The sequence below is a fragment of the Xenopus tropicalis genome, chromosome 8 (assembly GCF_000004195.4).
Source record: "Xenopus tropicalis strain Nigerian chromosome 8, UCB_Xtro_10.0, whole genome shotgun sequence".
NCBI classification, from domain to species: domain Eukaryota; kingdom Metazoa; phylum Chordata; class Amphibia; order Anura; family Pipidae; genus Xenopus; species Xenopus tropicalis.
Genome location: NC_030684.2, coordinates 20,004,459 through 20,019,852, shown reverse-complemented (window position 1 = coordinate 20,019,852; position 15,394 = coordinate 20,004,459). Strand labels below are relative to the sequence as shown.

Genomic DNA, 15,394 nt, shown 5'->3' with positions numbered 1-15,394 from the left:
ACATAGGGATTCCCCTGTACTAAGCACAATTAAGCAGGAACAGCCCCCTAAGTTTGTTCATAGCCTGTACAGAGAGATACCATAAAACTATGGCACATAGGGATTCCCCTGTACTAAGCACAATTCAGCAGGAACAGCCCCCTAAGTTTGCTCATAGCCTGTACAGAGAGATACCATAAAACTATGGCACATAGGGATTCCCCTGTACTAAGTACAAATTCAGCAGGAACAGCCCCCTAAGTTGTTCATAGCCTGTACAGAGAGATACAATTAAAACTATGGCCACATAGGGATTCCCCTGTACTAAGCACATCAAGCAGGAACAGCCCCCTAGTTTGCTCATAGCCTGTATAGAGAGATACAATAAAAACTATGGCACATAGGGATTCCCCTGTACTAAGCACAATCAAGCAGGAACAGCCCCCTAAGTTTGCTCATAGCCTGTATAGAGAGATACAATAAAACTATGGCACATAGGGATTCCCCTGTTACTAAGCACAATTCAACAGGAACAGCCCCCTAAGTTTGGCTCATTAGCCTGTATAGAGAGATACCATAAAATACGGCCCCTTGCCCCCCTATACACACTATCCTGCAGTTACGGCCCCTGCCCCCCTATACACACTATCCTACAGTTACGGCCCTTGCCCCTATACACACTATCCTACAGTTACGGCCCCTTGCCCCCTATACACACTATCCTACAGTTACGGCCCTTGCCCCCCTATACACACTATCCTACAGTTACGGCCCCTTGCCCCCCTATACACACTATCCTACAGTTACGGCCCCTGCCCCCCTATACACACTATCCTATAGTTACGGCCCCTTGCCCCCCTATACACACTATCCTACAGTTACCGGCCCCTTGCTCCCCTATACACACTATCCTACAGTTACGGCCCCTTGCCCCCCTATACACACTATCCTACAGTTACGGCCCCTTGCCCCCCTATACACACTATCCTACAGTTACGGGCCCCTTGCCCCCTATACACACTATCCTACAGTTACGGCCCCTTGCCCCCCTATACACACTATCCTACAGTTACGGCCCCTTGCCCCCCCTATACACACTATCCTACAGTTACGGCCCCTGCCCCCCTATACACACTATCCACAGTACGGCCCCTGGCCCCCTATACACAATATCCCACAGATACAGCCCCTACCCCTGTTGGGTGGAAAATACTACTCGGTTTGGTTTGGCTGGGGATGCTGGGGAAATGTAGGACTAAGCTGTGGAGCTCAGTGGAGACAACTGGAAGGCTTAGAGGCAGTGCACCTATCAATGAGCTTTACATATGATGTAGATATTGATACAGACAATGTGGTTATTTTTGTGGTTTTTCAGGTATTTATCTCTTTGCCTCAGCAGCTCTCACAGTTGTTATTTCAACCGATGGCTGGTTGCTAGGGTCAGTGACCCCAAATTTAAAGTTGGACAGAGGCAGAAGAGGAAAGAAAAAAAATGAAGACCAATTCAGTTCAGTCTATAACACAGCGAGCAGCATCCCACAGAACCCCCGGGCACCGGGCTCACTGCTCATACCACCCCCTGTGGCGCCAAAAGGGTTAAACCATCAGCAACTAAACCTCAGAACAGAAACAAGGGGAAAGTTCGCTTTTTGGTAGAACTACAATTCCCAGCATCCCCTGAGGCCGTCACACCCAGCCCTGTGTCTGGCAGCCAGGTGCCCCCAGTCTGTGTGAATGGGCGCACTATCTGCAATACCAACAGCAGCCACTGGGGACAGCGCAAGAAAGTGACGTGCGCCAAGTGCCTCTGGGATATGTAGTTTCAGTCTTCATCCTCATCTAGTCGTTCAAGGTAAAAGAGACTACAATTCCCATAGACCAGGGGATTTATACTGTCGCTGGGAAATGTAGTTTTTGTATGTATGTATATCTTTATTTATAAAGCGCTACTTATGTACGCAGCGCTGTACAGTAGAATTCATTAATACAGACAGGGGGTTAAAGATAATGGATAAATACAAAGTACAACAATAAATACAATAAATACAAGGTGCAGTTGCAATAAGAGTCAGAAACACAAGATGAAGGAGGTCCCTGCCCCGTAGAGCTTACAATCTTATATGATTAACCCTACTGTGCGGGCTGAGGGAGGTGTGAATAATGTGTGAGAGAGGGGGGATCGGCTGACTGCTTGCCGACTATACGGCTCAATCCTGTGTAATCTGCCCCCATTGATAATAATAAGGTTGTACCAAGTGTGTGGGTGTGGGGGACAGTGTCAGCTTAAATGGGCTTAAAGATTGGGTTGAGAACCGCTGGGTATAAAGGTTCTGTGCCACTACCCGCATTTGCAGGCATTTGGCATTCAGCATCTGGTTACTATGGTCTAAATTACCCCTAGGCAGCCAGGCTGCTAGAGATACTAGAATATGAATAGGAGAGCCCTGAATAGAATATAAGTACAGGTATGGGATCCCTTATCCGGACACCCGTTATCCGGAAAGCCCATCTCCCATAAACTCCATTTTAATTAAATAATTCAGAATTTTATAACTGATTCCCTTTTCTCTGTAATAATAAAACAGTACCTGTACTTGATCCCAACTAAGATATAATTACCCCTTATTGGGGCAGAACAGCCTATTGGGTTTATTTCATGGTTAAATGATTCCCTTTTCTCTGTAATAATAAAACAGTACCTGTACTTGATCCCAACTAAGATATAATTACCCCTTATTGGGGGCAGAAACAGCCCTATTGGGTTTATTTAATGGTTAAATGATTCCCTTTTCTCTGTAATAATAAAACAGTACCTGTACTTGATCCCAACTAAGATATAATTACCCCTTATTGGGGCAGAACAGCCCTATTGGGTTTATTTCATGGTTAAATGATATTTAGCAGACTTAAGGTATGGAGATCCAAATTACAGAAAGATCCCTTATTTGGAAAACCCCAGGTCCCAAACATTCTGGATAACAGGTCCCATACCTGTATTATTCCCTGCCTCTGAAATCCTTATGTTTGTCAGGGGGTCACTGACCACAGTAGCAAAACAATAACCATACACCCCCCCATAGAATGTGGTGGTTCAAGTCTATTGTTTATGATCTTCAGCTTCCAAACTGCTGCCTGGTTGCTAGGGTAATTAAGCCCTGGCAACCTGACAGCAGTTACAATTCCAGGCCTGAGAGCTGCATCAGAAATAAAAAATGAAGAATAAAAATCTAAGAAACATATAAAATCCCCCCCCCCGTCTGCGCGGGACTATCTGGGCTGAACACAGAGGCGGAACTGGAGGGGTTATAGACCCCCCTATACAGAGCCTTATGTTTATCCTGGTCCAATCAGCTGCATTTCCCCTTTAGTGCGCGTGACTTGTTGTGGACTAAGGGACCATCATGTGACCAGAATTCTAGGCCGCAAGAGTGGGAATTTTCCCAAACCTTAAAGGCAAAGTAATAGCCAATTTATACTTTTCCTATTAGCCTGCATGGCATCAACCTGCTCTTCTATTCCTCTGTTCCTGCTTGTGGACTTAACCCAACCCACCATTCAGTCTGTGCTCACTCTTGTCCTTTAGACATTTCCCCCTCCCTGGTGGGAGTTGTAGTTTGGCAACATAGAAATACCCTCCAGTCTCCAGTCGCTGATCCATAACAGTGGGTACGCAAAGCAGAGGAGTATTCTCATTAAAGCATTAAGTGAGCTGTTTTATGAAAGGGCTATAAATAAAATAAGCCACATGGCCACTCATCTGAGTAGACACTGAGCCTGAGTGCATCTGCTCCCCAATGTGTTTTCATATGAAACAGTGTTACTGTAATAATCCATCCCTGATTCTGCTGTACTACAGCTCCCAGCATGCTTTACCCCAGGATAAAGTGCAGTGCTGGTAGTTTCAGTCCAACAACAGCCGTAAAGCAAGACTGAGCCACACTGGTTTAATAACTGTTTATTTACAGCAGTCTCAGGTCTGCCACCCAGTGGCAAGAGCTGCTTATTACACCCACAGGAACATAAAGGGAAAGTGCTGAGTAACCATGACTGCTGCAGGAATACGTTATATAACACCAGATGGCTCAACTTACCATTAAAGTTCCACTTATACTAAATATCTGATTTAGGGGCTGACGGGCTGTTTGTTCATGATTCCCAGCATCCCCAGGCACACCAGCTGGGGGGGGGTTACACACAAAATATCTCTGCTAATGAGTTTCAGAACATGTAATATCCTAGTTGTTTGCCCTTCAAAGAGTATCTAATGTCCCAAAATGGCTTCCCTCAGTGGAGCTGCAGAATGGCACATTGCTTGTTTATGCACAACCATATATCTGGCAAGATAGAGACAGTAGGGCAGGATGGGGACAGTAGGGCAAGATGGAGACAGTAGGGCAAGATGGAGACAGTAGGGCAAGATGGAGTCAGTAGGACAAGATGGAGACAGTAGGGTAAGATGGAGCTTAGATGGGGACAGTAGGGCAAGATGGAGACAGTAGGGCAAGATGGAGACAGTAGGGGCAAGATGGAGTCAGTAGGACAAGATGGAGACAGTAGGACAAGATGGAGACAGTAGGGCAGGATGAAGACAGTAGGACAAGATGGAGACAGTAGGACAAGATGGAGACAGTAGGGCAGGATGGAGACAGTAGGACAAGATGGAGACAGTAGGACAAGATGGAGACAGTAGGCAGGATGGAGACAGTAGGACAAGATGGAGACAGTAGGGCAAGATGGAGACAGTAGGGCAAGATGGAGTCAGTAGGACAAGATGGAGACAGTAGGACAAGATGGAGACAGTAGGGCAGGATGGAGACAGTAGGACAAGATGGAGACAGTAGGGCAAGATGGAGACAGTAGGGCAGGATGGAGACAGTAGGGCAAGATGGAGACAGCAGGACAAGATGGAGACAGTAGGGCAGGATGGAGACAGCAGGGCAAGATGAAGACAGTGGCTTAGATGGGGACTGTAGGGCAAGATGGAGACAGAAGGGCAAGATGGAGACAGTAGGGCAAGATGGAGACAGTAGGGCAAGATGGAGACAGTAGGGCAAGATGGAGACAGTAGGACAAGATGGAGACAGTAGGGCAAGATGGAGACAGTAGGGCAGGATGGAGACAGTAGGGCAAGATGGAGACAGCAGGACAAGATGGAGACAGTAGGGCAGGATGGAGACAGTAGGGCAAGATGAAGACCAGTGGCTTAGATGGGGACTGTAGGGCAAGATGGAGACAGAAGGGCAAGATGGAGACAGTAGGGCAAGATGGAGACAGTAGGGCAAGATGGAGACAGTAGGCAAGATGGAGACAGTACGGAAAGATGGAGACAGTAGGACAAGATGGAGACAGTAGGGCAAGATGGAGACAGTAGGGCAGGATGGAGACAGTAGGACAAGATGGAGGACAATAGGGCAAGATGGAGACAGTAGGACAAGATGGAGACAGTAGGCAGGGATGGCGACAGTAGGGCAAGATGGAGACAGTAGGCGCAGAATGGAGACAGTAGGACAAGATGGAGACAGTAGGGCAGGATAGAGACAGTAGGGCAAGGTAGTGACAGTGGGTTAAGATGGAAACAGCAAGTCAACCCAAAAATAATTTTTTGCCCAATAAAAGAAAACTTAATTCTAAGCAACTTTGCAATATACACTCATTATATATTTGTGATGGTTTTTAGTTATTTGTATATATAACATACAATAAATATTCTTTTATTAGGCAAAAATTTTTTTTGGGGGTTGACACATCCTATAAGACTGTTGGTCTAATGGGAGTGAGAACCTACACAGATTCAGCTTTGGTCTGGGCCCCACTAAGACTGAAGATGGTCGATGCCTCTGTGACTGGGTCTCTAGCCCTTTGGCCTCCCATAGAACTGGGCCGATATGGGCCGACAAATGCCTCCCACTCAGCCCCTCCAGACATCTATGGGACATCCCGTGGGGCAAGGACTGCACCAAATGTCCATGCAGCTTGTTTCTCAGTGATCTGATTGGGCTTTGCTTGATTGTGGCCAAATCAGGCAGCAATCCTCATGTTTGATGGCCTAGCCAATCGCAGATCTCCATGTGTATGCAGTGATGTATCTACATTGCACCGGCACCCCTTCCCCTGCAACAAATCAGGGGGGCACACACCCCACAAACACCACCCCAGTCCCCTTTCCCTACCACCCCCAGGGGGGCAGCAAGGTCTGGAAATTCAATCAGTGATTCAAATCATTTATTTGTAGTGCCATCTTGTGGCCAGCTTCATAATGACAGGAGGCTATGGACAGGTTAGTGTTCAGATTGATAAACCCATTTCCTTCACATTCATATTATAACCCAAGGGGGTCAATAGGAAAGTGCACAGGGCAGTTACTGATACAGTGGAACAAGCTATAAATAAATCAACCAAAGAATCATAATAAGATGGAATGACCCTGGGGCCCAGTTCATAATCACTAAGGGATGTTTAATGGGAAATAAATAAGCATATGGAGGCAATGGGACTGATTATTAAGGTGGGGATAAAGGACAAACCTTCCCTTGTTTCCTCCAGTTCTTTTTTTGGGGATTGGTTTCCCTGACTAAAGCAGGGCTGCCTTATACAGGGAATAAAATAAATGCAATTATACAAATACCATACTCCCCATGCCCGCAGTCCTGTTTCCTCATAGATTCAGGCAGGTTATTTGGCTCCTAAACCTTCAGTGTTTTTGCCCATGTTTATTAGAGTGTAAACTCCTCTGGGGCAACAATAAAGTGAGGAAAGTAATAAAACTGGGGAAATGGTCAGAATTGTTTTGGGCAATGCCCATGGCTGCCACTGGGGGGAGCTCCAGCTACATACACATTTCCTATTACTAGAAAGCCATATATAATTACTAGTAACTTCCTCTAGAGGTGGCCGTACACAGTAAGGTTCACTTGTTTGGCGAAGTTGCAAAAAAGCGAATCTTTCCCCCAATCTTGGGTGGGTGATATTGTGCTAATGCCTTGGGCCAAACCATCACATTACAATGAAAGGGGTACAAGAAGTGAGAGCGAGGATCACCTCAATCCAACAGAAAAATGAAGCTTTTCTGATTGACATCTGGCTGACCAGATATCGGTTGGGGGGGGCTGCAGAGGGGCCTATACACGGGCAGATAAGCTGCCAAATTGGTCTGAATCAGTGGCCCTGCATCATGATAAGGTTTCTCCTGTTTGATCTAACAGTTCAGTATATTACATGTTCAACCGGAGTAGAGTTGAGTTTAGGTGTCTATGGCAAATGTAACAAACAGGTTATATTGGCACTATTTGTACCCTGATGTCCCCATACGATCCCTGCCCAGCAAGTATGCCCAAGATACCCGGGCAGTGCTGCTGTGTTCCTTAATAATACATACAAATATTTGGATATTTTATCCAAAGGTTAAACCTTGTTGTGAATGTAGGAGAGCAAGTAGAACAGGTACAGTAGGGGGGGGGGACGGACGGACGGTAAAACAGCAAAAAAAAAAAAATTCTTTTTGACCTGTAGTGCAATTGTAGTGCATTCAAAAGTGGAACAAAAAGACAGACTGGTCAGAATCCAGTGCAGCCGGCGGCAGGGAGCGATGTGGATGCAGAGTGGAAGCAAATTACATTTTATATATCACTTTTATTTTGCTGATAGTTGAGCGACTCTGCAGCTCACAATGGGACCAGAGTGAGTGCGTGGGAAATTAGAAGTCACATGACCTGGTGACAGCACCCTGGGGGGGAAAAGTTAAAAAGGCTTAGGGGGGCGGGGCTATAAATACAGTATAACTGTGGGGAAGGTGGGGCAGGGACAGAGAGCAGTCCAAGCGTTGGAGGGGAAGGATCGCTCACAGTAGCCATGGTGCTGCACAAAGACCCCTGCGTTGAGCTGAATGATGGGCACAAAATGCCAGTGCTTGGGTTTGGCACCTATGCCCCAGAGAAGGTAAGTGCTCCCTGTTGGTAGGAACACCTTCTGTGCTGTCTGGTAGGTCTGATGGCCAAATATCTTGGGTGGGTCACAACTGTCCAGCTGTTCCTATACCACAATTCCCAGAATTCCTTGACGGCTGGGGTTGTACCGGGCCGGCATGACACCAGTCCTCGTGGCCCCCGCTGACCCACCTGCAACAACTGCTGCTCCCTGTTGTTATAAGGTGCGAAAGTGGGGAGGAAGGGGCTGGTGCTGGGTGGGCGGACGGGGGCACCCGGGGGAGAAACCCTAAGCAACTAATGCCATTATTGGTGCCGTATACTAGAGCTGGGTAAAGTAGTATTTGTGCCCTGGTGATACTGCTCGATCCGGTACCCCCTCCATTACTCACCCCTATAGGTCCAGCCTTGCTGCACCAGGTCGTGATGCCGACTCAACTCTAAAACTGTGTGCCAAAAAGCTACTTAATGGGTGCCATGCCCTGACATATCAAGTACACAGAGGCCCAAACAGCTCCCCACAGACCTAATAAATAGTGACTGTCTATGGCAGGGGTGGGCAAACTACGGCCCGCGGGCCACGTCCAGCTCGTTGGTCTTCTTAATCTGGCCCGCCGACTCCGCAAGTCTCATCACGCGACTGGACTGACAAGCGTAAACGGCGTAACCCGTCTGTAAGTCAATGTGGCCCCCGAGCCAAAAAGTTTGCCCACCCCATTTTTATGGCACCTTACAGCAGCCCCTCTGGCGCTTGCCAGAACCCACAGATTGCCAGTTTGCAATTAGACTGGTACTGTGGGGGGAAATGGGGATTTGCTTTGGTTATACCCTGGCAGTGCCCGGTATTATGCCCCATAACTCTTTCAACTCCCCAAGTGTAATGGTAGAAGAGCTGGGGAAGACCACAGTCTAACTGTCCAAGCAATTCTACAGCATTGTGACTGTGGGCGTCTGGGGGGAACCGTTGCCCCCCTGGCAATTGCCCCAGGTTAGCTCTGCAACTGCTGATTTCTTTATACAGGTATGGGATCCCTTATACGGAAACCAGTTATCCGGAAAGCTCCGAATTACGGAAAGCCTGTCTCCCATAGACTCCATTTTAATCAAATAATTCAGAATTTTAAAACTGATTTCCTTTTTCTCTGTAATAATAAAACAGTACCTGTACTTGATCCCAACTAAGATATAATTACCCCTTATTGGGGGCAGAACAGCCCTATTGGGTTTATTTCATGGTTAAATGATTCCCTTTTCTCTGTAATAATAAAACAGTACCTGTACTTGATCCCAACTAAGATATAATTACCCCTTATTGGGGGCAGAACAGCCTTATTGGGTTTATTTCATGGTTAAATGATTCCCTTTTCTCTGTAATAATAAAACAGTACCTGTACTTGATCCCAACTAAGATATAATTACCCTTATTGGGGGCAGAACAGCCCTATTGGGGTTTATTTCATGGTTAAATGATTCCCTTTTCTCTGTAATAATAAAACAGTACCTGTACTTGATCCCAACTAATATATAATTACCCCTTATTGGGGGCAGAACAGCCCTATTGGGTTTATTTAATGGTTAAATGATTCCCTTTTCTCTGTAATAATAAACCAGTACCTGTACTTGATCCCAACTAAGATATAATTACCCCTTATTGGGGCAGAACAGTCCTATTGGGTTTATTTAATGGTTAAATGATTCCCTTTTCTCTGTAAAAATAAAACAGTACCTGTAATTGATCCCAACTAAGATATAATTACCCCTTATTGGGGGCAGAACAGCCCTATTGGGTTTATTTAATGGTTAAATGATTCCCTTTTCTCTGTAATAATAAAACAGTACCTGTACTTGATCCCAACTAAGATATAATTACCCCTTATTGGGGCAGAACAGCCCTATTGGGTTTATTTAATGGTTAAATGATTCCCTTTTCTCTGTAATAATAAAACAGTACCTGTAATTGATCCCAACTAAGATATAATTACCCCTTATTGGGGGCAGAACAATCCTATTGGGTTTATTTAATGGTTAAATGATTCCCTTTTCTCTGTAATAATAAAACAGTACCTGTACTTGATCCCAACTAAGATATAATTACCCCTTATTGGGGCAGAACAGCCCTATTGGGTTTATTTAATGGTTTATTGATTTTTTAGTAGGCTTATGGTATGGAGACCCAAATTACGGAAAGACCCCTTATCCGGAATACCCTTGGTCCCAAGCATTCTGGATAATGGGTCCTATACCTGTACCTCCAATACTTGTCGCATTTTTTTTATTTTGGGACTGACCGGCCACATGGTAGTGGGGAGTAGGGAGAAATGTATGAGCCCAAAATCCATAACTGCCCCCCTTTTGCAGGCCCCCTGTGCCGCTGCTGGCATGTGTATAAGTGGCCATTATTGTGGGGGTGCACCAAGGAATCCGTCCAAATCCGTCCAAGGGGTCCCCACTTATTAGCCAACTGCTCACCTTGGCGCCTGTGATGTAAAATGGGCCCCCAACAGGTACCAGAAGGCCCTGGGCAAAATGTAATTAGTGGGCCCCCACTGCCCCAAACATTTGTGATAGAATAACCCTGAAGTTCAATATTGTAAGGCAGACGATGAAGAAATGGTCTGCACCTACTGAAGTAGACGTGGCCCCCAGGGTCCCCTGGGAGCAGAAAAATGACAAAATATAACCATCATGTAGAGCTCTTCCAGTTGATTAAATAAAGTTATCCCAGATAATATATGTGCTAGTGGGCCCCCTATCCTGCTAATGCCCCTTTTGCCCATTTATTAAAATCGTCCCAGCCCCCAATGAAAAAATGTCCCTTGAATACAAGTTCATGCCCCTTATCCACCAAGACCAATCCCCAATTATGCCCAAACTCCTCCCACGATACTCCCAAGCTCAGCCCACACAAGCCTGCAGTACCTCTCATAACCCCCCACCCCTTTCCCCACGATGACAACCCCTATCTGAACTATCTCATTCTGTATGGAAAGGTAGGTGTTTTTGTGTATATCCCTCCCCATAAAGTCTCTGGTGTTCTAGGTCAGTCTTAAATTTCTAGTGTTCTAGGCCAGTCTGTAAGGAAAACTATACCCCCCAGAATGAATACGTAACCAACAGACAGTTTATATTGTGTTAAGTGGCCTATTAAAGAATCTCCCCAAACTGGAATATATATATCAGTAAATATTGCCCTTTTACACCCTTTCCCTTGAGCCGCCATTTTCCTCAGAGATCAGCTGACAGGAAGTGATGCAGCTCTAACTGTAACAGGAAGTAGTGTGGGAGCAAAAGGCAGAACTCTGCCCATTCATTGGCTGATGGGGCCTAGCATGTATGTGTGCCTTGGCTTGTTTGTGTGCACTGAGACTCCTTTGATCCCAGGGGGCGGCCCTTAAAGGAACAGTAACACCAAAAAATGAAAGAGCTTTAAAGTAATAAAAATATAATGCACTGTTGCCCTGCACTGGTAAAACTGGTGTGTTTGCTACAGTAACACTACTATAATTTATATAATAAGCTGCTGTGTAGCCACGGGGGCAGCCATTCAAGCTGGAAAAAAGAAGAAAAGGCACAGGTTACATAGCAGATAACAGACCAAGCTCTGTAGAATACAATGGTGTTTTATCTGTTATCTGCTATGTGCCTGTGCCTTTTCTCCTTTAAATGGCTGCCTCCATGGCTACACAGCAGCTTATTTATATAAATTATAGTAGACTTTCTGAAGTAAACACACAACTTTTACCAGTGCAGCAGCACATTATATTTAGTTACTTTTATACACTTTCATTTTTTGGTGTTACTGTTCCTTTAACTCTCAAAATGGCAATTTTCTATTACCCAATAGCACATACTACTAAAAAAGTATATTTTTATGAAAATGGTTTATTTGGATGAAGCAGGGTTTTACAGCTTTCATATGCAATATACTTTTATAGAGACCTACAAGTGTTCTAGATCACTCTTAAAGTCTCAAGTGTTCTAGGTCAGTCTTCCTATTGATAGGCAGCTCTTTTCCTGTTTGCCAGTTCTACTTCTAACTATCCTAATAAACCAACGAATGGCCAGAGTCCTGCATACACATTTCATACAGACCCAAGGGACTCAGAAGATCATTGGGACGGGATGGGGGTGAATTTGTGAATGAGCCACATCCATATAAATATGTACAGCCCCACTGACCCCCCCCTTTGATCATATAGATGATTTTTCCCCTCTACTGCTAATTGGCTAGTGACAGAGGAATGACAGGGGTATGCTGGGGAGCTTTCACTGTTTATCTATGTATTATAATGTTATTTTATCCTCAGTTCCCAAAGAGCTTGGCAGAAGAAGGCACCAAAGTGGCCATTGACGTTGGATACCGCCATATTGACTGCGCGTTTATCTATGGGAATGAGGTGGAGGTTGGACGGGCGATCAAGGCAAAGATTGCGGATGGTACTGTGAAGAGGGAGGACGTGTTCTACACTGGGAAGGTAACCAAGAAACTCACCATGATTAACTGGGTGGGAATGGGCAAGCAGGAAACCGATTGTCAATTTGACCAGAGAAATATATATAGGGGAGAAGTAAATACATCCTGAGATCTGATTAAAATGAAAGGTTGGTCATGTCCGAGAGCAGTGGCGCTGTTCTGCTGCAGTCAATGGGAATCGTTCCTATTGAGAGGTGAGATGTGGAACTGCAAGGGACAAAGCTATTAGTAGCATCCGGCACCTTCTATAACATCTGAATGAAGCATCTCCCAGACATAATGGAGCCCTTATTTCAAGTGGCCCCTAAAGCAGCGGCTTAATAACAGGCTTTGCTTTTTTGCGTGTTGCCCCGTCCTTGGTTAATGAGGCCTGATACTTGGGGTACACTCAGGGTTGGACTGGGCCAGTGGGACACTGGGAAAAAACCCGGTGGGGTCTGCTGACCCAGAACAGATCCCTGCTAGGAAGTGCTCCACCCTAGATCCTCCCTGCCCCAATGGTGCCCAGGTAAGTGTGAAAGTGGGGGCCCATGAGATGGCCCGCATACCCCAGTCTGACCCTGGGCACACTGGAAGGGGGGCGGCCGGCATCCCAATTCCAAATAGAATTCCAACAAGCCCCTGGTAAAATCCAACCTAGATCTTAACTTGGAGACTTTCCATTTTACTCATCAGCTCTGGTCCACGTTCCATACCCCCGAGAGGGTCCGTCCAGCCCTGGAGAAATCTCTGACAGATCTGCAGTTGGATTACATGGATCTCTTCATCATCCATAATCCGGTGGAGTTCAAGGTGAGTCTAATAATGTGCCACCATGTAAAGAGCCATCAGAGAATTGTAGTCCCGCCCATTGCTTGAGTCACAGACTCCCTGCCCCTCCCTTTGTAGGATGTCATTAGCAGTTTTGTCCCACCCACTACTTGAGCCTAACAGGTTGCTAGGGTCAGTTTAATCCAATCAGTTCAGAATAATAATTTTAATTATTATTCTTTTTTTGTTTATGTTTAAGCCTGGAGATGACCCCTTGCCATTGGATGAAAATGGGAAACCTATTTTCCATAACACGGATCTTAGAGACACATGGAAGGTAGGGCTGTTCCTGGGGGGGTTCTCTGGCTTGTCTGGGGCATCAGGAAAGGGTGGAGACCGAATACGGAGTATGGGGCAATAACAAGTCATTTATAGAGTGATTTTGTTCCCATCAGGCTCTGGAAAAGTGCAAAGACGCAGGGCTGGTCAGATCGATCGGGGTGTCCAATTTTAACCACAAGCAGCTGGAGCTGATCCTCAATATGCCTGGGCTGAAATATAAACCCGTCTGTAACCAGGTAAATCTGCTCAGTGTTTTAATCTCATTAATAAGCACATGGGGGTGGAGCACCAGTAAAAATCCAGAACCCTCTGTCTCCGCCCACTGCAGGTGGAATGTCACATTTACCTGGATCAGAGCAAACTGCTGGAGTTCTGCAAGTCCAAGGACATCGTTCTGGTGGCATATGGTGTATTGGGGTCCAGCAGGGAGGAGAACTGGTAAAACTTTAATAGTGTCTTTTATCAATAAACGTACGGCAGATATGAGAAGTGAGCTGTTTTCTGGCAGTGAAAATGCCCCTGGTGTGGGGGAAACAAAGCAAAAGAGACAGAATTAGGATCTCGCCCTCCCTTTCCATTTCAGGGTAGATCAGAGCACTCCTGTACTCTTGGAAAACCCCATACTGGGCGCCATTGCTAAGAAGCACAATCGGACCCCCGCTCATGTCGCAATGCGGTACCTGCTCCAACGAGGAGTCGTCGTCCTTGCAAAGAGCTTCACTCCAGCCAGGATCAAGGAAAATTTCAAGGTATTTCAACATGCTAAAATGTAAATGCTCCAAACAAATTCACATAAAATTGCTCTTCTGAGCATTTTTCCAATTTACATTTATTAACTAGTTTTCACAATATCAGCAGTTTTTTAAACTGTTAATATAATGAACAACGGCACCAGCTGCTGCCCAGTTCTGCCAACAAGCTACAGCCGGCTGAAATTGAATGAATTTCCTGAATAAAATGTCTTGTGAACTGTCACATGACTTTTCTCCGCTAACTTGTAGCCCATTACATAGTTACATAGTTACATAGGGTTGAAAAAAGACCAGTGTCCATCAAGTTCAACCCATCCAAGTAAACCCAGCACACCTAACCCACACCTACCAATCTATACACTCACATACATACACTATATATACAACCACTAGTACTAACTGTAGATATTAGTATCACAATAGCCTTGGATATTCTGATTGATCAAGAACTCATCCAGGCCCCTCTTAAAGGCATTAACAGAATCTGCCATTACCACATCACTAGGAAGGGCATTCCCCAACCTCACTGCCCTCCCCGTGAGGAACCCCCTACGCTGCTTCAAATGGAAGCTCCTTTCCTCTAATCTAAAGGGGTGACCTCTGGTGCGCTGATTGTTTTTATGGGAAAAAAGAACATCCCCCAACTGCCTATAATCCCCTCTAATGTACTTGTACAGAGTAATCATGTCCCCTCGCAAGCGCCTCTTTTCCAGAGAAAACAACCCCAACCTTGACAGTCTCACCTCATAGTTAAAATCTTCCATCCCCTTAACCAGTTTAGTTGCACGTCTCTGCACTCTCTCCAGCTCATTAATATCCTTCTTAAGGACTGGAGCCCAAAACTGCACTGCATACTCAAGGTGAGGCCTTACCAGGGACCTATAAAGGGGCAAAATTATGTTCTCATCCCTTGAGTCAATGCCCTTTTTTATACAAGACAGCACTTTATTTGCTGTAGTAGCCACAGAATGACACTGCCTGGCATTAGACAACTTGTTATCAACAAAAACCCCTAGATCCTTCTCCATTAAGGAAACCCCCAACACACTACCATTCAGTAGATAGTTTGCGTTTATATTATTTCTACCAAAGTGCATAACTTTGCACTTATCAACATTGAACCTCATTTTCCAGTTTGCTGCCCAGTTATCTAATTTTGTCAAATTGCTCTGCAA

The 15,394-nt window shown here is 45.5% G+C and overlaps 1 protein-coding gene across 1 annotated transcript; it reads left to right on the top strand.

Annotated features, from left to right (window-relative positions):
* The first annotated feature begins 7,780 nt into the window (after positions 1–7,780).
* Positions 7,781–14,392, top strand: LOC101733893 (prostaglandin-E(2) 9-reductase-like). Its single transcript, XM_031890947.1, has 7 exons — positions 7,781–7,914; positions 12,209–12,376; positions 13,051–13,167; positions 13,385–13,462; positions 13,581–13,703; positions 13,796–13,905; positions 14,051–14,392. Exons 1-7 carry the CDS (start codon positions 7,828–7,830, stop codon positions 14,238–14,240), a joined length of 873 nt encoding a protein of 290 aa, XP_031746807.1. The 5' UTR covers positions 7,781–7,827; the 3' UTR covers positions 14,241–14,392.
* The last annotated feature ends 1,002 nt before the right edge of the window (positions 14,393–15,394 follow it).